The sequence below is a fragment of the Cervus canadensis genome, chromosome 1 (assembly GCF_019320065.1).
Source record: "Cervus canadensis isolate Bull #8, Minnesota chromosome 1, ASM1932006v1, whole genome shotgun sequence".
Classification (NCBI taxonomy): Eukaryota; Metazoa; Chordata; class Mammalia; order Artiodactyla; family Cervidae; genus Cervus; species Cervus canadensis.
The window spans coordinates 33,023,110-33,046,326 of record NC_057386.1 but is presented as its reverse complement, the minus strand read 5'-3'; the positions used below and the strand labels follow the sequence as shown (position 1 = coordinate 33,046,326).

The window sequence follows — 23,217 nt, the reverse complement described above, 5'->3', positions numbered from 1 at the left end:
GGATCCGTGCTGGACCCCGTACCTTGCACCTTGAACCCTGCACCCCGCATTCGGCATCCTATTCGGCACCTGTGCAGAGGCGAGCGGGGCCGGCAGAAAGCGGGGCGGAGCCCGGGAAAGGGACTCCGGCGCGAGAAGGGGCGGGACCATGAGAAGGGGGCGGGGCTGGGGCGCGGGGGGTGGGGGGGCGGTGTTTGTGTTGGAAAATCCAACTGCGCCACGGGGCGGAGCGGCCCCCCCAGCCCCGGCCTGGGAGAAGGGGGGGCCGCTCGACCCCCTGGGCGACCTTGGGGAACCTGAACACCTGGGACACCCCAGAGCCAGGTAACGGGGAGCCGCGAGGGCGTCTGGAAAGAGGGAAACCGTCTCGGCGCAGGGGGGGCGGGACGCCTGAGGCGCAGGAGGGGTAGAGATGAGGATGGACGTTCGGGTCTCTGGAGAGGTCCTGGGAAGATGACTGGGTGCAGGACATCTGGATCCTCTAGAAAAGGGTAGGGCGGCGTGAGCGAAGAACTGGGCGGCAGATGTCTTGGGTTCCGGATGTTGAGGGGGGCCTGAAAGGACTCCCTGTCCCTCTTGGGCTGGGATTCCCCTTCCCGACACTAGGGCGGGGGCGCGGCGTTGTGGTCCCTCTTTGAAGGGCAGGACTAAAGGTCAGGGTTTGCAGTTGGACTCTTGAGGGCGGGTGTGGTCAGAAAGGGATGTGTCTCAGGTCCCGGGGCCGCGTTAAGCCTCCCTTTGGTTCTTCCCACGGATGAGGTGTGTAGCCTCAGCTGTGACTCTCACACCTGCATCCCCGACGGCCTCCCAGCGGTAGCCTTCGCCCCATCCCTTCCGTGGCACCTCACCCCGCTGCACTCGGCCTCACCGCGCTAGTCTCCCCATCCCCGGTCCTACCCCCGCTCTGCCACCTCCCGTTCCGAGCTCTCACCCAGGTCGGGTCCTTCTCCACTGAACCTTCGCTACGTAGCCGCGAGATGGCGAGAGCGAGACGCGCACAGCGCGACTCAGAGTTCTGGGGTGGGGGATGTGGCCTTGAAAACAGCCGAAGCCCCCTGCCCGGGCCAGAGGGAAAGGTGGGCTGAGGTGCCTGTTTGACTTCCTGTCATCTCGGCCCCCTCACAGGAAACTGTGGGCGGGAGGGCGAAGGGCAGGGGCGGGAAAGGGGCTCGGGGCTCAGTCTCCGCCTCCCCGATCTGGGGTAAATAGTGGGGAGGGGGCACGCGGGCAGGTTACTAAGCAACGGAAATTCGCTTCCTGTCGGCTGCGGCTTGTGGCTGACTTAGGATGGGAGTTGGCAGGGTGGGGGGCTGGGAGACCGCGGCGAACGAAGGTCGAGGGCAGGTCGCCAGGTTCTCGAGACAGAGAGCCCTAGAAGGAAGCCGGGGAGCCGCGAGCTGCGCTGCCACAGAAACGGACTCGGCGTGAGTCCGGAGGGAGGCGGGACCCAGGAGCGGCGATGAGCGCCGCTCCCCTTCCCTCTTGGGGGTTGCTTGCCCTGTTGCCAGAGTAACTGGAGAGCTAGACTCAGGGGCCGGATTCCCGAACTCGCGCGTCCGCCCAATCCGCTCCAGCGGCTGCCCCTGACATCAGGGCCTTGGCAGCCAATGTGGAGGAGGCATCGAAGAGCGAAAGGAAGAGGGAGAGGGGAGGTGAGGGGTGGAGGCGGGGAGCGGGGAGCTGCCCGGGACCCGCACGTGCACTCCCACACGCTCGCGCCCACCCCCCTCCCTCCGCCGCACGCGCCCGAGTACCCCACCCTGCGCTTGCGCGGCGACTCGCCGCGCTCCCCCCTTTCTCCTTTCTAGAGACTCGGTTAGCAAACGAGTACCGGGCTGCGCTTCTCAGCCTCTGGGGACCCAGACGTCTGGGTCCGCTAGCCTTCTTCCTAGGGGTCTCAAGCAGTTAATGCCCAGCCTGGCGTGGGAGGAGCCAGCTACCTGTTCCCCACCCCAGCTGGCGCCCCACTCTCCCAGGTGGGCTGGGCGGAGCTGTGGTTTCCGGCCCCAGATGCTCCGCCGCTGCCGTCCCGGGCTCTGGCTAAAGTTGCCTCCCCAAGAGGAACCGAACGAGTATCAGCTCCCCTTCCCGAGGCTTCACGCGCTCGGGCCCGGCTGCTGTTGGCAGCAGGGAAGGGCACTGCGGGGAAGCCCCGGACGTCCCAGGTGACTCTTCCCGGACCATCACAACCCGTCTTCGCGTGAATTCCTCCCCTTTGATGTGCACCGAAATCTTTCCCATCCCTAACGTTTCTTCCCCACTCGCCCCGGTGCTCTTTGCACCTCCCTCGGCTCCTTTCGGGCTGTCTCTCCCGGTCCTCACTCGTCCTTCTCGGCTTCTCCCAGTTATATAACTCTCCCTCTCGCCGTGTCCTGATTTCAACTCCATAGACTCCGCCCTGGAACAGCGCGGGGAGGGGCAGGGGAGTTGGGACCCAGACAGATTCCGGCTGGCGGCCGGCTGGGCACAGGGGATCCCGCTGATGGGAGACGGAGCCCCGCGGGACCTGATGCCCCCGCCCCCCACTTCCCGCCCCCCACGCGAGATCTCGCCTAGGAGAGAGAAGGCACAGTATCTCAGAGGCGTGTCGGGACTCCGTCAGAAATGTGGGTTGGGAGGTCAGGGCTGGAGGCGGAGAGGAGGAGCCGAGAGGCCCAAGTCCCTGGGATTGGAGCCGCGTAGGGGGCAAAAGATAAGGGCGGGACGCCTGGGTTCCTTCCTTCCTCTCCTTTTTGGGTTCCCAGAATTCCTGAGGCTATTTCCCAGGAAGCTTAGCCCGCGGCTCCTCTCCGCCCCTCGGGGTCAAAGGTCTGTGTTAAAGGTGGCCTGGGATGATGTCACCCGTGCACGTGCCCTGGGATAGTTGCCAGGCGATGAGGCCTCCACCCCTTTCCATTCCAGCCCCCTCCCCCCACCACAACCTCCGCCCCGAGTCCAGCTGCAGCCCCGTGCCATCTTTCTCCCTCCTCCCTTCCCTTGGCCTTAGCGTCCTGCAGGTGGGAAACCCTGGCCTGGAGTTTTTGAGGGGGAGGGGCACGGGTGTGGTGTGGTGGACTTTGCCCGTTTGCTGGGCTAAGCGAACCTTGGCTTACTTTTCCCTAGATTGGCACAGAAGAGCTTTCTCTCCAAGCCCCCTGTACACCCTGGAAAGAGCCTCCCAGCAGTCTTTTTCCTTTCCCACCTGCTGCATTGCCAAGAGGCTCATGGTCCCTACCCCTGTATTGAGTTGAAGTGGGAGTGGTTGCCAGTCCCCTGGAGAAGAGCTGTGTGGTATACATCTGGACGCCAGCTCAACCCTGACCTTAATCAGTGGCACCCCACCCCCACCATTGAGGAGACGGGTCAAGAAACTATATGAGACTGAAAAGTCAGGGTCTTTATTCTGTGTAGGTGTGTGGATCTCTCTCTTGAAGGAAGGGGACTCAATTGATAGCTACGGCGGCCCTTCTCTATTGAGTTAAGTCCTGGGGTTGCTTATGGTATTGGAAAAAATTGGTTTCTCTTTTCATGTACCTTTAGGGCTTGGGTTGTCAGATCAGACCTGGATTCCATTCTCAGCTCTGCCACTTAGTGGCTACAGGAACTTGGAAAGGTCACAACCTCTCTGAGCCTCCTGTTCTTAGTCTGGAAAATTTAAATATCAATACTTACCTTCTAGGCAGTTGATAGGGAAAAAAATGAGATAATTTATGCAAAGCACTTAGCACAGTGCCTGGCACAGAATGAACACTGAATGCTTGTCATGAAATGCTTATTATTTTTAAATGCTGTCAGTTATTTTTATTATTCTGGTTGGTAGGCCTGCTTCAAACTGGCCAAGACCTTAGGAGTGGGTCAGGGAGGAGTGGAGAGTGTGTGCTAATGTGGTCGGTGGGGGGGAAGGGGGCTGGGGATTAGCTTCCCCTGCATTGTGCACTTTATTTGATGAGGGCTTTCCTCAGATTTGTATTGCTTTCTTTGGGATTATTTTTTTCCCCCCTTCTTGGAGAAGAGACAGCTAAGACTATTCCTCTGGCTGTGAAAATAAAATAATTGTATTGTGGTTCTTGATTTTTGAGCAAGACCCCAGTCCCCTCCCATGTTCTCTGGAGCCTTTCAATTTTGCCAAGGGACTGACTCTACAGTTTCCTTTGCGGGGACAGGGCTGGCTGAGGGGTGTGTAAAAGGTTCGGGTGGGTGGGCAGAGAGACTAGTGCAGGGGGCTGGGGGGGCGAGTAGTTAAAGGAAGAGACCGGAAGGGAGGAGGAGGGAGCATGCTGGTGGGGAGGGAGGGAGGGGAGGAGGAGGTGGAGGAGGAGGAGGAGGAGGAGGAGGAGGGAGGGGGTTGGGGAGAGCCTGCTACAGTTCTTTGTTTGACTCCGGGACTCAGGGACGGGGAGGAGGAGGGAGGGAGGCCGAGGCTGCAAGCGCCGGGGCAGGCCCAGGAGGCAGAGGAGGGACCGTCTCCCCCGCCCCCCCAGCCCCCACTCCCCCCCCTGCTGCTCCCCCCCTCCCTACCCGGACTCCGGGGGCACCGCCGGGGGACAGACACCCAGCAGGTAACCCCGGCCTGGCTCGCCCTCCCCTCGGGTTTTCCTCCACACCCTCCCTGTGACCCCTTTCCCCGGTTCCGTCTCCCCGTTTCCCCCGGGCTTGCCTCTTTCCCCGTGGCCCTCGGTGTTCCATCTCCCCACCTGGGGTAGTCGCCCACTGGCCGCGCCGCTGTCTCGTGCAGCCTGACTCCCTTCCCCTTGGCCGACAGCTTGTGCACCCCAGGTCTGCCCGCGGCACCTTTCGGGGCTCTGTCTGGCCGCTTCTCTAGGCTTTGCTTTCCTTCCGACCTATCTATCCCCTGGGGCTCTGAGGAAGGAGGGAGTCCCTGTCCTTTTCTCGCTCCCCTAGTTCCCCGCCCCCCAACTCTGGCCCCCTTTCTCCTTCTAGCAGTCTCTAGGGGGTGGGGAGAGAACCGGAATTTGGGGGGCCCTCTGGAGGGGCAAGGGGCTGTATGTCTGAGGGCGAAAGGGGCTGTGACTGTGTTGGGGTGGGGGCGGGGGCGGTTAGAGACCGGCTGCCTGTCTGTTGTCCCTTTAAATGGCCCTCACATTTCTGGGGACTTGTAGGGGGGAGGTGGCCAGCCGCCTGCCTGGGGGGCAGGGCCCTCTGTTCGTCCACACAATCAGGGGTGGTAATGATTTAAAGGGACAGCCTTGGTGTGGCCGCTGCCACCCTTGGCCAGCTGGAGAGGGAGCCGGCAGGCCTTGTCTGGGGAGGCTTGGCTGGCGAGCAGGGCATTTGAGGCGGAATCTGTCTCGGGCCTGCCAGGTCTGGGACAGTGCTTCGGCTGGGACCTGCACGGAGGGTGACAGCTTGCCTGGAGGGCACTCAGCCTGGGCCTTCTCCAGGGCCCCACCTTTGGGCTCAGGGACTCCTTGGCCAGAATCCTGGAGTCTAAACTACCGAGTCCGTCAGCCACCAGGTGGGGGCCACTGGCAGGTCTGCAGGTGAGCAGCCGGCCGGGCACACTGGAGCTGGCCCTTCAGCTCCCCCTTTTGTTGTTTGGCTCTGTGCACAAGAAAGCCCCAGCCCCTCCCCCAGCTCCCCCTTCCCGTCCACATGCCCCCGCCCCCCCCACCACACACACACCCACCCCAGCTGTTGGACAGATGAATTACAGCCTCCGGCTTGGGGCCAGGACTGGTGAGGGATTAAAGCTCTGGGGCTGGCCCTTTAAATGGCTGTTGGCCCTTCCCCCACTCTGGTGTCCAAGACACCCCATACACACCCTGCTGACCCCCTTGGATGCCCCTCATTTCTCCTCTTGGTCAGTCCTAAGCCCTGCCACTCCCCATTTTCTAGGCTGGACTCTCCCCAGCATTCCCTTCTCCCCCAACATAACCATATATACAAATGCTACAGACTGCACACACATAAATACACACACTTACTCTCTGGTCTCACATTCTGAGAGTCCTTGTCCTGGAGGGTTCCAGCCTCAAGCTCCCTTCCCCAGCAGAAGGACCTTGCCTGCCTGGCCTCCCTAGCCTGCAGCTGACCACTACCCTGGCCAGGTGAGGGGCCTTGCATGGGTCAGAAATAGCACCTCCCTGGGGGCAGTGTCATCAGCAGCTGAAGCAGCTTGCAGCACATTGCATCATGGAGGCTGGGGGCTGGGGGCTGGTGGCCTGAGTCTCTGGGGCAGGGGGAAGAATGGGGGCTGGAAAGCCAGAGAGTGGAGAGGCTAAATGCTGAGCCCAAGTGTCTGGGTCCTTAAGGGCAGAGAACTGTGGCTAAGAGGGCAGAAAACAGGTCCCTGAGGAGTGAGTTTGAGGTGAGGGCAGACAGGTGTGACCCCTGGATGGATACCTGATTCTTGGCCCTGGACCTAGACACCTACCTTCTTGTATCTGAGAGTTAGGAGGGGAGGGAGTGGGCCCCTATCGCCTTCTTGGGCCACAGAGAGGAAGGAGGTGATGGGGAAACAGGATATGGTCTTGATGGGTGGATGGAAGGGAGGCTTGCAGCAGAGGCCACTTCCAGACCCAGGCCTGGAGTCACAGTCCTTGAGGAGGAAGGCTTCTCCCTGCTGGGCCCGTTCATCTAGTCTGGCCACCTGTACTGCTCACCACGACCTGCCTGCACCTGCCTGGGGGAAGGCAAGGGGGCAGAGTCCAGAGGGTGGGGTTGACTGGTGTCTTGATAAGGTTAGGGAGGAGGCAGCACTGAAGGAAGAGTTTCTGCAAGCCTGAGGCCAGGGCTGAAGCTGACTTGGGTGAGATGTCCGAGGTGGTTGGGACTACTTTGGGGCCAGGAACTCTCAGTAGGAAGGTCCACTCAGAAGAGGGATCATGGGCTGGGTGTCCACTGTGAACTTAACACCGGTGCTGTAGCATGTGCCTTCACTCCCTGGTCCAGGCTGTTTCCTAAAGGGGAAGGCTCTTGGATTGGCTTTTTCTGGTTGCCATGGAAACAGATTCGATTCTCTCATCCCATCTGACCACCAGAGCCAGGTTTCTCCTCAATAAGGGGATAGGGGGCACAGGAAAATTCTCCATCCTGGGAGGTCCCACCTCTAACTGACTTTTTTCTTTTAGGTTCCCCCAGGCACCATGCCAGCCCCGTAGTACCACCCACCTCACCCACTGTGGTCTGCTGCACCCTACTGCTGGGACACTGGTTCCAATGAGACAGGGCACACCAAACTCCACCTGGTAAGTCCTGCCCTGAGCAATGCAGTACCTCCCCTCAACAGTCCCAACTCTGCACCCCATGCAAGAAAGATTGGTATGATCTAGATCATGCCCACTCCTCAGAATGGTCCAGTCCAACTCTGAGCATCCCCCCACCATGTGGTGATTGAGTGGTTCAGTCTTCCTCATTTATGGTGCTCCCCTCTGTTGCCTGTGAATGGTTCATCCCTGTACTTCACCAGCCTCTTAACTACCACCAAAAAATCTACCCCCTCCCCAAGTGCCTCAACTCGGTTACTTATTGAATTAACCTAGGGTTTGCAAGCCAGAAAGTAGAGATAAGATAGCTAGAGGGATTTTTTTTCTTCTTCTCTTTGGAATGAGAAGGGCTTTGCCCCGGTAAGAGTTGTTGAACAGCTTGGCTTCTGGAGGGTGATTGGAAACTGAATTAGATACTGGAGGCCATTGTCACGAAAACCTGCCTCTTCTGCTTACCTGTCTCCTCCTGCCAGTTCTCTGCCTAAGGCCCTGCTCTGCCCCCTCCCCACTCTACAGAAGAAATTATACCTGAGCTCGAGACTTCAGTTCTCTTAAGTGCGTGTTGTTCATCTCCACTACTCAGTAATACTGTTTTGAGTGGGACTTGAGAGTTTCCTTCTGTGTATCTCTCATTGTTTGGCAAGATGGTTGGCACATTGGGGTGCCTCAGAGGAATTGCGTTGAATGGGTTAACTGAGTGAGCTTCATGGCCAAGAAACTGACGGCTTCTGAGAAATGCTGCACAGCCTCCTACCTACATCTTCTCTAGAGGACATGAGACATTTGGGATGGTAACACTGGGGAAAGCTGAGGGACAGGCTGACCCCGGAAACGTCCTGTGAGGATAAAACCAACAGGGAATAGTACAGGGCATTATAGAATAGTGGTAAGAAAGTGGCTCTGGAAAGAAGCCTAGCTCTTACTCAAGGACTTGACCAAGTTATATAACCTCGATGAGCCTGTTTCCTCATCTGTAAAATGGGGTAGTACGACATGAGGTTCTAGAGAGGAGTTTTTAAAAATGTCTATAAAGTGCTTAACACTGTATCTGGTGTGTACTAAGTATTCACTAAATGCTAGCAATTAACCATCACAATGGGAGCCACAAGGAGCTGGGAGGATAAGCACGGTTGTTGAAGAATAGTTTGTTGAAGAATAGGACGTAACTTAAATGAGGGCAGTGCCTGTGCCCGCAGTCGTGTCTGACTCTTTGCAACCCCATGGACTGTAGCCTACGGAGTGGGTTGCCATCCTCCAAGGGATCTTCCCCACCCAGGGATCAAACCCACATCTCCTGCACTGGCGGGCGGATTCTTTACCACTGAGCCACCTAGGAAGCTCCACAAATGAAGGCAGGCAAACCTCTAAATACTTGACTCAAAACAGAAGGCTCACTGATCCAGCAAGACATCACGATGCGGGGGAGTGGGGCGAGGAGTCAGCAGGGTCAGCCTGCTCCAGTGTCTCCCTGACTCTGTTCAGGAACATGAAGGCAAACACAGAAGGGCATGTGCAGAGAGACACACGTGATCACGCAAGTGATGCAGAGGCAGTCCCAGACAAAAGACCGAGACAGGAGCCAGGCAGACACACAGACCGTGTAGACAGGCGTAATGACAGGAACGCGTCAGACAAGGACTGAAGGAGACAAGATGAGCAGATATGCAGGTGCGCACGAAGACAGACACCGGGGCCCACACACTGCCGACCTTGTCAGACAGACTGGTGAACACAGCGGTCCAGTCAGAGGCAGACACAAGGCTCGCAGTGACACACAGCGGGCCGGGGCCGGCACTGTCACTTCTCGGTGAGGGGCGGGGAGGGGCCAGCAGCGGGGGAAGGCTGGGGAAGGGAATCCCGAGCGGGCGGCCTGCCCGGGGTGGCTGAGTCACAGCGGAGCCCCAGCCGGCGGCCCTCCCCTCGCCTCCCCCTCCCCCAGGTAAGAAGCGAGCTGTAACCCCTCGCTGCCGCCAGGCAGAACGGGGCCTGACAGCGAGCGGAACGCGGCAGGGTTCCCGGGCCGGCTCCACCTCCTCGCGCGTGCCGCGTGCCTGCTGACGGCCTGCTCGGTAATACCCTATCTGCGGGGTCTTGTCTTTGGCCGGCACGTGAATCTGCGTGCTCACGTCTGGCCCCTCATCCCGCACGGCTGGAGCGGTGTGCGGCTCCTCCAGCCTCGCGCCCAGAGAGTTAAGTGGGTGTGATTGATAGAGTGGGTCTCTCTCGGGGCTCTAGGGGGAGGGGGGCCGGTTAAAGTCCCCGAGTCCAGAGCCCGGATGGAGGGGGCGGAGCTGGGCTTAGCCGGGAGTGCCCGGATGGAGAGGGCGTGGCCTCGGCAGGAGAAGAGTTAACCCTTTCGGAGCGGCTGACTCCCAGGACTGTGGGTCCGACGGGAGAGGCTGGAATGCCTGCCCAGAAGTGTACCGTCTTCCCAGCCTGGCTTTGGCCGCGTGCGTCTGCCTCTCATCTGTGTTTGAAGAGCCTGTGGGTGTCTGTGCCTGCTAGTGATTGTCCCGTCCCCTGGGTTAGTACGGACAGCGGGAGTCGGGGCGGGCTATTCCTGCCCCAAAGCGAGAGTGGAGGTGAGAGTGGACCGCGGGCCGGCTGCCGGCCGCTGGGGAACAGGTGTGAGCGCGGCGTCGGGGCTGCCCGGCGCGGGGAGGGGCCGTCGTGGGGGAAGACGAGAGGGGAAATTCCGCGGGACCGGTGGGGAGCGGTGTGTGGGCTGAGTTGTGTCTGCCTCTGACTGTGTGTGTGTGTCTGTGTGTGTTCAGGGAGGCGGGGGCTGAGTCAGTGGGAATAAGGGGAAGGTTTTCTGGGTGACTCACGCTCCCCCACACCAAGCCTGAATCAGACCGCGAGGGAGGGCTTTGTACAGGAGGCGGGTGGGAAGTCAGGAGCCTGGGTCCCGGGTGGGGACAAGGACCCGAGGTGGTCGGCGAGAGTGAGTGAGTGTTTAGTGTACAGGAAGTTTTTGTTCTCGAGAGAGGGCTGCTGTATTCCGAATACCGGCGTAGGGGTTTGTGGACAGAGGTGGAAAGGAGCTGGAGGACGGGACTGGCTGTTTTAGGGAAAGCTGAGTCAGTTCCCCGTGGGAAAGGGGAAGTGGTAGAGGGGAAGTGTCATCATCGCAGAAGGGGAAGTTGCATTTCCTGGTAACTGGCAGCGCCCTCGGCACCACTTCCCAGTCGGGGGTCTGTTCCTCTGAGGTCCGGACCCTCGGTTCCCCGTTTTCCCTTGTCTAGTCCATGAGTCCGAGGACTTGGGTCAGGGCAACTGGCCAGGGCTATGCTTGACCGCAGTTAAGCGCTGTATTTGATCCGGGGCTTGGTAACTGACATACAGGCTGTTTGGTGAGGAGAGAGTTCTGACCGAAACTCCGCGTGAATCGCGGAAAGGGTCCGCAGAGCCCCAGCGCCTGCCAGGGCTCGCCGGGGACCTGTGGGGTCCAAGCGCTTGCGTGCAAATAGATGACCTTGCCCTGCGGAGGGTGGACTGTTTTCACCAGAAACCTGCCTGCCCTTGTGGGCTGGGTGGAAATTTCCCCACAGGGCAGACTTCTCTCGGCGAAGGCGAACTTTCCAGCCGCCCCCAGCCCCTAGTCGCGCGTTCTCCCCCGGCTTCCTGCCCGGCGCTAGCTCCAGCTGGAGCGCTGGCCCCGCCCCCGCCGCTTTGTACTCTACACTCGCCTCTCGCAGCTCTTTGTACTCTAGACTCTCAATGGACCGATCCTGGAGCGGAGCCGGCTTCCTACCTGCCGGGACGCCGGGTAGGCGAGGAGGCGGCGAGGGGACCGTGATCCTGGGCTCGGAGAGGCGAGAAGGAAGAACTGGGGCTAAAGGGAAGGTGCCCAGGAATGGGAGCACTGCTCCCTTCGTGGGTCTAGCCCGCACCGACGGGAAAGGGTTGGGGGGCGGGGTGAAGGAGGAAGTGAAACGGGTTCTGGGTTCTTTAAGGGAGTGGGCGGTGAGAGTGGGACAAGGGTGATGTCACCGCCTGGCGGGCCCCGCCCTCCTCCCTCCCGAAGGACACCCCCCCCCCCGTACTCTTACACACGCCGCTTCCGCTGCGCAAGTAGCCACGTCACGGGCAACCCCCGAAATCCCCCCTCCCTTGGGGGGCGGGGGCCACGTGGGCCGTGGGGAACCGCGTGGCCCTGGCGGGTAAGGGCATAGAGGATACGGGAGCCACGCGAGAGGGGCCACTCGGGACCGCAGTGCGCGACTTCTCAGAAGTTGGGGGATTAGAGGGGGGTTTTGGTTTTGGGGGTCGGTTGGTATTGAAGACCTACAGAGCCGGGGGAAGTGGAGCTGGAGGAACTGGGTATGAAGCTGGGGACTTGACCATGTTTTGGGATGGGGGTCAAGGGTGGGGGGTGGAGCGCGCAGATCGCGGCGCGGGCGGGTTTGTGTGCCATAGAAGTTGCCCTGAGTCGCCAGCCCTAAGCAGTTCCTAGAGGGTGGGGAGGTCAGAGGCTGGGCGAGATGAAGTGAGGAGGGGGAGTGACGCCTATGTCGGCCTTGTGCATCCGTGTGCCAGCTTTTCGTCTCGGGCGGCAGGGCAGGGGGCGTTTCGGGCGGTCCAGCTCGGACTACCGGCGGCTCTGTGGGCGCGTGGGACTTGCGGGTAGCTCCATGCTCCAGGGTGGCCCGAGTGTGCGACCCGCCGCCTTCACCCGCATGGGTCACAGGCTCCGCTTGCCTTGCCCGGTTGAGTGTCAGCTTGGAGATGGAGACCCTAGGTGGGAGCCGCGGGGTCACGTTGGGGTCACCCCGGGCAGAGCCCGTCTGACCGGCTCCGCCGCCCCTCCTCCCCCGGCAGCGGCCGGGCTAACCTTGCTCCTATTGGTCCCAGCCAGGCTGTTACTGAGGCGGAGACACGGGTGATGATTGGCTTTCTGGGGAGAGAGAAAATCCTGTGATTGGTCAGGTCTCCGGAGCTCGCCGACGCCGGGAGAGGACGCTCCCACGGAGGCCGGGTAAGCGGCCGCCGCGCTGCAGCTCGGCCCCCGGGGCTCCCGCCTGGAAACCTGGCTGCGCAGCCACCCCTTCATCCCGGCTTGCCCTCCCGCGTGCTCCACTCTTCTGGGCCTCTGAGGGTTCCATAGGCCAGGTGGACCGCTCCTCGGGGATAGTCATCTCTGCGGAGATCAGAGACCTATAAGGGCCACAGCCGGCGGCCCCGACTGTGTGCTGGCCAGCTCACCTCACTCCTTTTCCTCTCCTCTCCGTAGAATTGGCTGTGAAAAGCCCTGGGCGACTCTCTGGGAGCAGTGGGCACTCCTGTCAGAGCGGCTGGAGCGGGACCATCGCCCCAGGGAGCTGGGGCAGGGGGCCGTGCCCTATCTCCAGGGCTCCTGGGGCCACTGCTGACCTGGTAAGGGAAGACTGGGCCCAGCTCGGCTGTGTGTACCCTGACAACTCAGTCTTTGTCCCCCGTAGGATCATCATCTCTTCTCCTTGATTTAGGCTGGATGCATCGGGCAGTGGACCCTCCAGGGGCCCGCGCTGCACGGGAAGCCTTTGCCCTTGGGGGCTTGAGCTGTGCTGGGGCCTGGAGCTCCTGCCCCCCCCATCCCCCTCCTCGGAGCGCATGGCTGCCTGGAGGCAGGTGAGAACTTGTTTAGTCTCTGCCTCCAGGCACTCCTTTTCTTTTCCCATCTCTGCTCCTCAGCCTCTGTCATCCATCTGGTGCCATCCCTCTTTTCTGCTGTCCGTCTGGTGGACCTCAGTGTAGCCCTCAGCTGCTTTCTCTTTTTTCCCTCACAGTTTTCCTCTTTCCTCGGTAGAGAGAGACAGGATTGTTCCACCTTGCTGTAGATTAACAGAGCCCTTCTCTCTCCAGGTGCTCTGCCAGCCTCGGGCAGCCTCCACTGTCTGCTCCCCTACCCCCTTCACACGGCAGTAGCTCTGGGCACCCGAACAAACCGTATTATGCTCCAGGGTGAGTGAGGTTTGAAAGGTGCTGGGGGTGGGAGGTAAGGCTGGGCCTTGTTCCTCAAGCCTCACCACCTCCCCTCCCCTTCTGCTCTGTAGGACACCCACCCCAAGACCCCTCCATGGGAAGCTGGAGTCCCTGCACGGTTGTGTGCAGGCGCTGCTCCGGGAGCCAGCCCAGCCAGGGCTGTGGGAGCAGCTGGGGCAGCTCTACGAGTCCGAGCATGACAGTGAGGAGGCCGTCCGCTGCTACCACAGCGCCCTTCGATACGGAGGAAGCTTGGCTGAGCTGGGCCCCCGGGTCGGCCGACTCCAGCAGGTGGGATGAGGCGGGACACAGGGAGCTCGGGTCGTGAGTTCTGACTCAGGGCCCTCATTTTACATCTGCTTCTGCCCTGTCCTCTGCACTCTCCCCCCACCTTCTCAGGCCCAGCTCTGGAACTTTCACGCTGGGTCCTGCCAGCACCGACCCAAGGTCCTGCCCCCATTGGAGCAAGTGTGGAACTTGCTGCACCTTGAGGTGAGGCTGGGGCTGGGTGTGCTAGGGACGAGGGCCGGCCTGGTCTGCGCCTGCACCATTCTCTCTCTCCTTTTTGTCCTTAGCACAAACGGAACTACGGGGCCAAGCGGGGGGGTCCCCCAGTGAAACGAGCTGCTGAACCCCCAGTGGTGCAGCCTGTGCCTCCCGCAGCACTCTCAGGCCCCTCGGGGGAGGAGGGGCTCAGCCCTGGCGGCAAGCGCAGGAGAGGCTGCAGCTCTGAGCAGGTATGCTGGCACCTGGGTGGTCAGCAGTGAGCGGGCAGGGCTGGGGTGAGGAGTGGGACTCTCACATTCTCTTTTCTTCCAGACGGGCCTTCCCCCAGGGCTGCCGCTGCCTCCACCACCGTTGCCACCACCACCACCACCACCACCACCACCCCCTCCCCCTCCCCCACCTCTGCCTGGCCTAGCTACCAGCCCTCCATTTCAGCTGACCAAGCCAGGGCTGTGGAGTACCCTTCATGGAGATGCCTGGGGCCCCGAGCGCAAGGGTTTAGCACCCCCAGAGCGCCAGGTGAGCTCCCCTCTGTGGCCGCTTGCCTCTCAGCTACAGGTTGGTCCCCGTGTTCTCCACTTCTCATGCGGTATTCTCATTTCTCACTGACAGGAGCAGCGGCACTCGCTGCCTCACCCATATCCATACCCGGCTCCAGCTTATCCTGCTCACCCCCCTGGCCACCGGCTGGTCCCGGCTGCTCCCCCAGGCCCAGGCCCCCGCCCCCCAGGAGCAGAGAGCCATGGCTGCCCGCCTGCCACCCGTCTCCCCGGAAGTGACCTTAGAGAGAGCAGAGTTCAGAGGTCGCGGATGGACTCCAGCGTTTCACCAGCAGCAACCACCGCCTGCGTGCCTTACGCCCCTTCCCGGCCCCCCGGCCTCCCCGGCACCACCAGCAGCAGCAGCAGCAGCAGCAACAACACTGGTCCCCGTGGTGTGGAGCCGAGCCCAGGCATTGTGAGTGACAGCCACAGGTGGCGGGGGGTGGGGTGTTGTGCCTGGAGCAGCCCTCTGACCTCGACCCTGCTCCTCTTGCAGACCGGCGCTGACCATTACCAAACGCCCGCGCTGGAGGTCTCCTCTCACCAAGGCCGCCTGGGGCCCTCGGCACACAGTAGTCGGAAACCCTTCCTGGCGGCTCCTGCTGCCACTCCCCACCTGTCCCTGCCACCCGGCCCCGCCTCGCCTCCTCCACCCTCTTGTCCCCGCCTCTTACGCCCCCCACCACCCCCTGCCTGGCTGAAGGGCCCAGCCTGCCGGGCAGCTCGTGAAGATGGAGAGATCTTAGAGGAGCTCTTCTTCGGGGCTGAGGGACGCCCCCGCCCTCCCCCTCCCCCACTTCCCCACCGCGAGGGCTTCTTGGGGCCTCCGGCCCCCCGCTTTTCTGTGGGCACTCAGGATTCGCACACCCCTCCCACTCCCCCAACCACCAGCAGCAGCAGCAGCAACAATGGCAGCCACAGCAGCAGCCCTACTGGGCCTGTGTCCTTCCCCCCACCTCCTTATCTGGCCAGAAGTATGGACCCCCTTCCCCGACCCCCCAGCCCCACACTGAGCCCCCAGGACCCACCCCTTGCACCCATGACTCTTGCCCTGCCTTCAGCCCCTCCCTCCTCTTGCCACCAAAATACCTCAGGAAGCTTCAGGCGCCCGGAGAGCCCTCGGCCCAGGGTCTCCTTCCCAAAGACCCCCGAGGTGGGGCCGGGGCCATCCCCAGGCCCTCTGAATAAAACCCCCCAGCCTGTGCCGCCCAGGGTGGGGGAGCTGCCTGCCCGAGGCCCTCGACTTTTTGATTTCCCCCCTACCCCTCTGGAGGACCAGTTTGAGGAGCCAGCTGAATTCAAGATCCTACCTGATGGGCTGGCTAATATCATGAAGATGCTGGATGAATCTATTCGCAAGGAGGAGGAGCAGCAACAACAAGAGGCAGGCGCGGTCCCCGTCCCCCCGCCTCCTCTGAAGGAGCCCTTTGCATCTCTGCAGCCTCCGTTCCCCACCGACACAGCCCCAGCCACCACTGCTGCCACCGCCGCTACCACCACCACCACCACCACCACAGCCACCCAGGAAGAGGAGAAGAAGCCACCAGCCCTGCCACCACCGCCGCCTCTAGCCAAGTTCCCCCCACCACCCCAGCCACAGCCGCCGCCACCCCCGCTCCCCCCACCAGCCAACCCGGCCAGCCTGCTCAAGTCCTTGGCCTCCGTGCTGGAGGGACAAAAGTACTGTTACCGAGGGACTGGAGCCGCTGTTCCCACCCGGCCTGGGCCCTTGCCCGCCACTCAGTATTCCCCTGGTCCCTCATCAGGTGCTACCGCCCCGCCGCCCACCTCAGCGGCCCCGAGCGCCCAGGGCTCCCCGCAGCCCCCCGCTTCCTCGTCATCTCAGTTCTCTACCTCAGGCGGGCCGTGGGCCCGGGAGCGCAGGGCCAGCGAAGAGCCAGCCCCAGGCCCCATGGCCCCCGCCCCGCCGCCCCCACCCCTGCCTCTGCCCCCTGCTCGCTCTGAGTCTGAGGTGCTAGAAGAGATCAGTCGGGCTTGTGAGACCCTTGTGGAGCGGGTAGGCCGGAGCGCCACAGACCCTGCAGACCTGGTGGACACAGCAGATGCAGTGGACAGTGGAGCTGAGCGATTGCTGCCTCCAGCTCCGGCCAAGGAGGAGAGTGTTGGGGTGGCAGCCGCTGCAGGACCCGGGAGCAGCAAGCGGCGGCAGAAGGAGCACCAGAAAGAGCACCGGCGGCACAGGCGGGCCTGCAAGGACAGTGTGGGGCGGCGGCCCCGTGAGGGCAGGGCCAAGGCCAAGGCCAAGGCCCCCAAAGAAAAGAGCCGCAGGGTGCTGGGGAACCTGGACCTGCAGAGCGAGGAGATCCAGGGTCGGGAGAAAGCCCGGCCGGATCTTGGTGGGGCCTCCAAGGCCAAACCACCCACAGCTCCGGGCCCTCCACCGGTCCCTGCCCCCTCTGCCCAGCCCACACCCCCGGCAGCCCCTGCCCCTGGGAAGAAGGCTCGAGAGGAAGCTCCAGGGCCACCAGGGGTCAGCCGGGCTGACATGCTGAAGCTGCGCTCGCTCAGTGAAGGGCCCCCCAAGGAGCTGAAGATCCGGCTTATCAAGGTAGAGAGCGGTGACAAGGAGACCTTCATCGCCTCCGAGGTGGAAGAGCGGAGGCTGCGGATGGCAGACCTCACCATCAGCCACTGTGCCGCTGACGTTGTGCGTGCCAGCAAGTGAGTTGGGGGCTGTCACCTAGGAGGGTGTTGGCCTGGCCTGGCCTGGCAGGAGGGCCCCTTACCCAGCCTACTGATATTTGTGTTTTAATCATTTCGCTGTCCTTCCACAGGAACGCCAAGGTGAAAGGGAAGTTTCGAGAGTCCTACCTGTCCCCTGCCCAGTCTGTGAAACCGAAGATCAACACTGAGGAAAAGCTGCCCCGGGAAAAACTCAACCCACCCACACCCAGCATCTATGTACGTGTGCCCTGTATGCTCAGAACCGCTCCTGCCTGTGAATTTTAGGACAGGGTTGGGGCTGTTGGGGTGCCCTGAGCCTAGGACAGGGCTCTGACCCCAGCCCTGTCTCCTTGGTTGTCCCTCAGCTGGAAAGCAAACGGGATGCCTTCTCTCCGGTGCTGTTGCAGTTCTGTACAGACCCTCGAAATCCCATCACCGTGATCCGGGGCCTGGCAGGCTCCCTTCGGCTCAGTGAGTGTGTGGGTAGAAAGGTGTGGGGAGGGCTGCAAGGATCTGGGACTTTGGGGACCTCTGAGGGTCCCTCCTCTGGAAGACCGGACCACAGCTATAGTGAGCTCTCCTCAGTCACATGTAAGCCGTATTTGACGAGTGCTCTGAGTGGGGGGGTCAGCTGACTTCAGGCTTCCCTTCCCTCTGTTTGAACCCAGCGGTAGGCAAGTGGAAAGGGGGATGGATCTCAGGATCTGGTTAAGAGTCATTTATGGTTTTCTTGGTGATGAAGGATCTGAAGAATACAGATTGTACAAAACCTGAGAAGCCTCCTGGTTTAGGGCTTTCGTCTTTTTCAACTTTTTATTGTACACAATTTCAAACAGATACAAAAGTAAAGGGAAACCATACAGAATTGTAAAATCAGTCTTGTTTTTTCTATACTTGTAGCTCTCCATTACCCACATATCCTCCCCTTTCTTCACTTTTACTTGAAGCAAATTCTAAGCTTTCACTTGACAGAAAGAAAACTTTCATTGGATCCTGTGATAATTTAAAGAAATTGTTCTTCATTGAGCATATACTGTGTCAAGTGTTCTGCATGTGCGGTCTCATGCATACATGAGGACTCTGGGGGAGGGGCTGGGACCGAGCAGCAGGGGGAGAAAGGGGGTTGGCTCTGATCCAGGTAAAGGCCAGGTCAGGGAGGGCCAACCCTCCCAGCTTCATGAGGAGCTAGGGTTCTCATCTGTGCTTTCTGGATCGAGCTCTGAGAAGCCTGTGTCCACCCCGTCAGAGGTGTGAGGAGCAAGAAGGGACAGGGTGAGTTGGGGCCTCACTCCCTGCTCCGCCCTCCCTTGCAGACTTGGGCCTCTTCTCCACCAAGACACTGGTGGAGGCGAGTGGGGAGCACACAGTGGAGGTGCGCACCCAGGTGCAGCAGCCCTCGGATGAGAACTGGGACCTGACAGGTACACGACAGATCTGGCCCTGTGAGAGCTCCCGTTCCCACACCACCATCGCCAAGTACGCGCAGTACCAGGCTTCATCCTTCCAGGAATCCCTGCAGGTGAGAGCTGCCCATGCAGGCAGAGGCAGGGGGTGTGGGATCAGGGGAATTGGAGCCCTGGTTGTGGTGGGCAGACCCCAGGAAGGTGGCTGACCCAGGCCTGCCTACCCCTGTGGCCAAGCAGGAGGAGAAGGAGAGTGAGGACGAGGAGTCAGAGGAGCCGGACAGCACCACAGGAACCCCTCCTAGGTAGGACGCTTTGCCCCTGCCGTTCATGACTCCTTCCCTTCCCTGCACTTCCCCACCAACCTGTGCACTTCACTCCTGCAGCAGCGCACCAGACCCGAAGAACCATCACATCATCAAGTTTGGCACCAACATCGACCTGTCCGATGCTAAGCGGTCAGTGGGGCTGAGGCCAGCCAGCTGGGGCGGGAATGCCAACCGGTGGGCAAAGTCCAGGTAGTCGCTCACCTGGCTGCCCCCTCGCCTCCGCAGGTGGAAGCCCCAGCTGCAGGAGCTGCTGAAGCTGCCCGCCTTCATGCGGGTCACCTCCACGGGCAACATGCTGAGCCACGTGGGCCACACCATCCTGGGCATGAACACGGTGCAGCTGTACATGAAGGTGCCCGGCAGCCGAACGCCAGGTGCGCTCCTAGCAGTGCTGCCGCTGGCGCTCCTCTGTAAACCAATGAGCGCCCAAGGGCGGGCTCGTCGCGCTACGCAGGCTCAGCTCCCACTGACCGTGCAGTTCTCTGTCGCCCCCTGCAGGCCATCAAGAGAACAACAACTTCTGCTCGGTCAACATCAACATTGGCCCAGGAGACTGCGAGTGGTTCGCGGTGCACGAGCACTACTGGGAGACCATCAGCGCCTTCTGCGACCGGTGCGGGCCACCTTCCTCCCCAACTAGATAAGCCCCCACGTCCCGTCCTTGGATCCCCAGATTTCCATCTGACCCTGTGGTTCCCCTCCAGGCACGGCGTGGACTACCTGACGGGTTCCTGGTGGCCAATCCTGGATGATCTCTATGCTTCCAACATCCCTGTGTACCGCTTCGTGCAGCGCCCCGGAGACCTGGTGTGGATTAACGCGGGCACCGTGCACTGGGTGCAGGCCACCGGCTGGTGCAACAACATCGCCTGGAACGTGGGGCCCCTCACCGGTGAGAGAGTGGTGCCAGGTGGTGGGGTGAGCCACTCAGCGTCGAGGGGCTGGGTCCCTGGGGAGTGAGCCCTGTAGAGGGGTGGGCTTGGAGGGCTCCAGGGCTGCGGCCCAATTGGCTGGAGCTGTTGGTCACTTGTGATCCTCTTTGGCCTGCAGCCTATCAGTACCAGCTGGCCCTGGAACGATATGAGTGGAATGAGGTGAAGAATGTCAAATCCATTGTGCCCATGATTCACGTGTCCTGGAACGTGGCTCGCACGGTCAAAATCAGCGACCCCGACTTGTTCAAGATGATCAAGTGAGGGAGGGCCCTGTTTGGGAGGGAGCCCACCATCCCCATCCGACCTGGCCCGCAGAACAATTCTTGGTTCCACCCCTTCCTCCAGCCACCTCTCCGCTGGGTCGGTCCTGCGGGGCTGCTGTGCTGGGTCGTTTGACAAGGCCCCTGCCCCAGAAGCTTTGTTCTCTCGCAGTCTGAGTACATGAAATTTCTCCTGTGACAGGGATGTGTCGGGCGGTGACCGGGGAGGCCCGGCCCGCCCCATCATCCCCTCGCCCCACCCGCAGGTTCTGCCTCCTGCAGTCCATGAAGCACTGCCAGGTGCAGCGGGAGAGCCTGGTGCGGGCCGGGAAGAAAATTGCCTACCAGGGCCGGGTCAAGGACGAGCCCGCCTACTACTGCAACGAGTGCGACGTGAGTGCCCCCGTCCCCGCTTCCCTGCGGGCCGGCGCTGTCCTTGGGCCTCCCTCTCTGTGACCGCCGCCCCCTCCCCGCCGCAGGTGGAGGTGTTCAACATCCTGTTCGTGACGAGCGAGAACGGCAGCCGCAACACGTACCTGGTGCACTGCGAGGCGTGCGCGCGGCGCCGCAGCGCGGGCCTGCAGGGCGTGGTGGTGCTGGAGCAGTACCGCACCGAAGAGCTGGCGCAGGCCTATGACGCCTTCACGCTGGTGAGGGCCCCGCGCGGCGGGCGGACGGGCAGGCGGGGACCGCTGGGGGCGCCGGGGCGGGCCCGGGGGTGGGTGACCGCGCCCCTGAGCCCCGCCCACTCTCTCCCGCAGGCCCCCGCCAGCACGTCGCGATGAGGCCGGACGCCCCGCCCGCCCGCCCGCCCTGCGGGCGCCGCGGGGCCACCAGCACACGCCTGGGCTGGACCTAGGTCCCGCCTCTGGCCGGGAAGGGGGTCGGGCCCAGCCCTTCCACCCCATTGGCAGCTCCCCTCACTTAATTTATTAAGAAAAAATAATTTTTTTTAAACAAATATGAGGAAAAAAAGGAAAAAAAATGGGAGACGGGGGAGGGGGCTGGCAGCCCCTCGCCCACCAGCGCCTCCCCTCACCGACTTTGGCCTTTCTAGCAACAGACACAAGGACCAGGCTCCGGCGGCGGCGGGGGTCACATACGGGTTCCCTCACGCCTGCCAGCCGCCCGCCCGCCCGCCCGGCGCAGACGCACGCGGCTCGCGTATGTACATAGACGTTACGGCAGCCGAGGTTTTTAATGAGATTCTTTCTATGGGCTTTACCCCTCCCCCTGAACCTCCTTTTTTACTTCCAATGCTAGCTGTGACCCCTGTACATGTCTCTTGTTTATTCACTTGGTTATGATTTGTATTTTCTGGGGTTTTTTTTTTGTTTGTTTTTGTTTTTTGGTTTTTAATTTATAACAGTCCCACTCACCTCTATTTATTCATTTTTGGGAAAACCCGACCTCCCGCACCCCAAGCCATCCCGCCCGCCCCTCCAGGGACCGCCCGCTGCCGGGCTCTCCTTGCGCCCTAGTGTGTGTCCGGGCCCGGCCCGACCGTCTCCGCCCGTCCACCCGCCCGCCCGCGGCTCCAGCCGGGTTCTCATGGTGCTCAAACCCGCTCCCCTCCCCCTACGTCCTGCACTTTCTCGGACCAGTCCCCCACTCCCGACCCGACCCCAACCACGCCTGAGGGTGAGCGACTCCTGTACTGTAGGGGAAGAAGTGGGAACTGAAATGGTATTTTGTAAAAAAAAGAAAAAGAAAAAAAATGAAAAAAATTTTAAAGTTTTAAAGAAAGAACTATGAGGAAAAGGAACCCCGTCCTTCCCAGCCCCGGCCAATTTTAAAATCACGGACCTTCCCCTCACCACCCCACCCTCCCCTCTTTTCTTTTTAAGCGTGAAACAGCCCAGGCCAGGGCCTCACTGGGGCAGGGACACCCCGGGATGAGTTTCTGGGGCTCTATTTTCGTTTTGTCGGTTTTTTGTTTTTTTTCTCCTCCACGCTGGGGCTGCGGAGGGGTGGGGGATTTACAGTCCCGCCCCCTCGCACTGCACTGTCTTTCTGCCCCAGGGGCAGAGGGGTCTTCCCAACCCTACCCTTATTTTCGGTGATTTTTGTGTGAGAATATTAATATTAAAAATAAAATCAGAAAAAAAAAAATCCTGTTTCGGTAACGTGCTAGTGGTAGCAGGGAGAACCCTGGGAGGAGGGCAGCGAGACCGTGATTGATGGGGAAGGACTGCGCAGACCCCGGCTAGGGGAGCCCCTCCCCGGAGGCGCCTGTGGAATGTCCAGAGCTCCGGTCTCTCCTTGGTATGGGGGGGTGCCTAATCCTGGAGTCGCATTCCAGGATAAGGGGGGGTGGGGTGGGGAGAGGCTGGGCCGGGGGAGGGGCAGGAAAGAGGACTATAAGGGCCGCGGCCCAGGCGGGAGGGAGCCAGGCGGGCCATGGCGGATGTCCCCGGGGCGCAGCGACCGGTTCCCGGCGGCGGCCCAGAGCCCCGGGACCCCCTGGATTGCTGGGCCTGCGCTGTGCTGGTCACGGCCCAGAATCTCCTGGTGGCCGCCTTCAACCTTCTCCTGCTGGCGCTGGTGCTGGGGACCATCCTGCTGCCCGCTGTCACCATGCTAGGCTTTGGCTTCCTATGCCACTCCCAGGTGAGCATGCGCCCGCGTTGTCTGGGAAGGGTGGCGGCGGGGTCTGTGGGCCGCAGCCTCGCCGGGCCGGGCTGTTTGGCTTGGGCCTCACGCTGCTTCTCCTCCCACAGTTCCTTCGCTCCCAGGCACCCCCTTGCACCGCGCACCTGCGGGACCCGGGCTTCACAGCCCTGCTGGTTACCGGATTCCTGCTCCTCGTGCCGCTGCTCGTGCTTGCCCTGGCCAGCTACCGCCGCCTCTGCCTGCGCCTCCGCCTGGCCGATTGCCTCGTGCCTTACAGCCGAGCCCTCTACCGGCGCCGGCGCAACCCGCAGCCGCGGCCAGCCCGGTCCTCGCCAGGGCCCCAGGTTGCTCCAACCTCAGGAAAGGTCTGGGTCTGAGGACCCTCGAGTCAAGAACTACCCTGACGACTGCCCTCCCTCCCGGTCGGCCCAAGGACTTGAAGCTTACCCTGCCCTCACTCGTGCCTAAACCCGGTCCAGCATCCCCTTAGGGAACTGAACATCTGTTGGCTCAATTCTGGTGAAAATTTGCCACACCCTGAAATGCCACTTTCGTCGCACTACCCATATCTGAAACCTGAACATCTGGGCTGGACCCTGCATCCCCCCAGCCCCCTGTGAATAGACCTCGCTGGTGCTCTCCTTTTCCGGTGCTGCTCCTAGTATTTACGGACTGGGGGGCGGGGAGGGGGGATGGCGAGGTTGGAGGGGAAGGAGTCATCACACATCAATAAAGAATTAATGAACTGAACGCAGTCCTGGGATCCTGTGAACA

The 23,217-nt window shown here is 61.4% G+C and overlaps 2 protein-coding genes across 13 annotated transcripts; both read left to right on the top strand.

Annotated features, from left to right (window-relative positions):
* Positions 1 to 175: 175 nt before the first annotated feature.
* KDM6B (lysine demethylase 6B) lies at positions 176 to 21,942 on the top strand. 12 transcript variants are annotated; one of them, XM_043475037.1, is made up of 24 exons: positions 176 to 324; positions 7,071 to 7,187; positions 12,064 to 12,183; positions 12,439 to 12,581; positions 12,674 to 12,815; positions 13,050 to 13,148; positions 13,241 to 13,460; positions 13,569 to 13,661; positions 13,745 to 13,906; positions 13,989 to 14,195; positions 14,289 to 14,633; positions 14,715 to 16,900; positions 17,014 to 17,140; positions 17,269 to 17,374; positions 18,217 to 18,422; positions 18,547 to 18,611; positions 18,693 to 18,764; positions 18,861 to 19,009; positions 19,134 to 19,248; positions 19,340 to 19,527; positions 19,686 to 19,827; positions 20,097 to 20,223; positions 20,310 to 20,480; positions 20,592 to 21,942. In XM_043475037.1, exons 5-24 carry the CDS (start codon positions 12,679 to 12,681, stop codon positions 20,613 to 20,615), a joined length of 4,941 nt encoding a protein of 1,646 aa, XP_043330972.1. In that variant the 5' UTR covers positions 176 to 324; positions 7,071 to 7,187; positions 12,064 to 12,183; positions 12,439 to 12,581; positions 12,674 to 12,678; the 3' UTR covers positions 20,616 to 21,942. The 12 variants fall into 12 exon arrangements, with proteins under 12 accessions (XP_043330972.1, XP_043330963.1, XP_043330961.1 ...); XM_043475028.1 differs by having other exon boundaries at positions 20,310 to 21,942; XM_043475026.1 differs by having other exon boundaries at positions 12,060 to 12,183; positions 20,310 to 21,942.
* Positions 21,943 to 22,147: 205 nt separating this feature from the next.
* On the top strand, positions 22,148 to 23,193 carry TMEM88 (transmembrane protein 88). The gene is made up of 2 exons (XM_043475059.1): positions 22,148 to 22,440; positions 22,551 to 23,193. The coding sequence occupies exons 1-2, from the start codon at positions 22,231 to 22,233 to the stop codon at positions 22,818 to 22,820; spliced, it is 480 nt and encodes a 159-aa protein (XP_043330994.1). The 5' UTR covers positions 22,148 to 22,230; the 3' UTR covers positions 22,821 to 23,193.
* The last annotated feature ends 24 nt before the right edge of the window (positions 23,194 to 23,217 follow it).

What these genes read in the sequence shown, in the direction of transcription:
- KDM6B (XM_043475028.1), top strand. Translation starts at nt 12,679, where the DNA reads ATGCATCGGGCAGTGGACCCTCCAGGGGCCCGCGCTGCACGGGAAGCC. An exon ending in GGCAGGCTCCCTTCGGCTCA is followed by an intron (nt 17,375 to 18,216) that starts GTGAGTGTGTGG and finishes CCTCCCTTGCAG; the next exon opens with ACTTGGGCCTCTTCTCCACC. An exon ending in ATCAGCGCCTTCTGCGACCG is followed by an intron (nt 19,249 to 19,339) that starts GTGCGGGCCACC and finishes GTTCCCCTCCAG; the next exon opens with GCACGGCGTGGACTACCTGA.
- TMEM88 (XM_043475059.1), top strand. Translation starts at nt 22,231, where the DNA reads ATGGCGGATGTCCCCGGGGCGCAGCGACCGGTTCCCGGCGGCGGCCCA. An exon ending in GCTTCCTATGCCACTCCCAG is followed by an intron (nt 22,441 to 22,550) that starts GTGAGCATGCGC and finishes CTCCTCCCACAG; the next exon opens with TTCCTTCGCTCCCAGGCACC.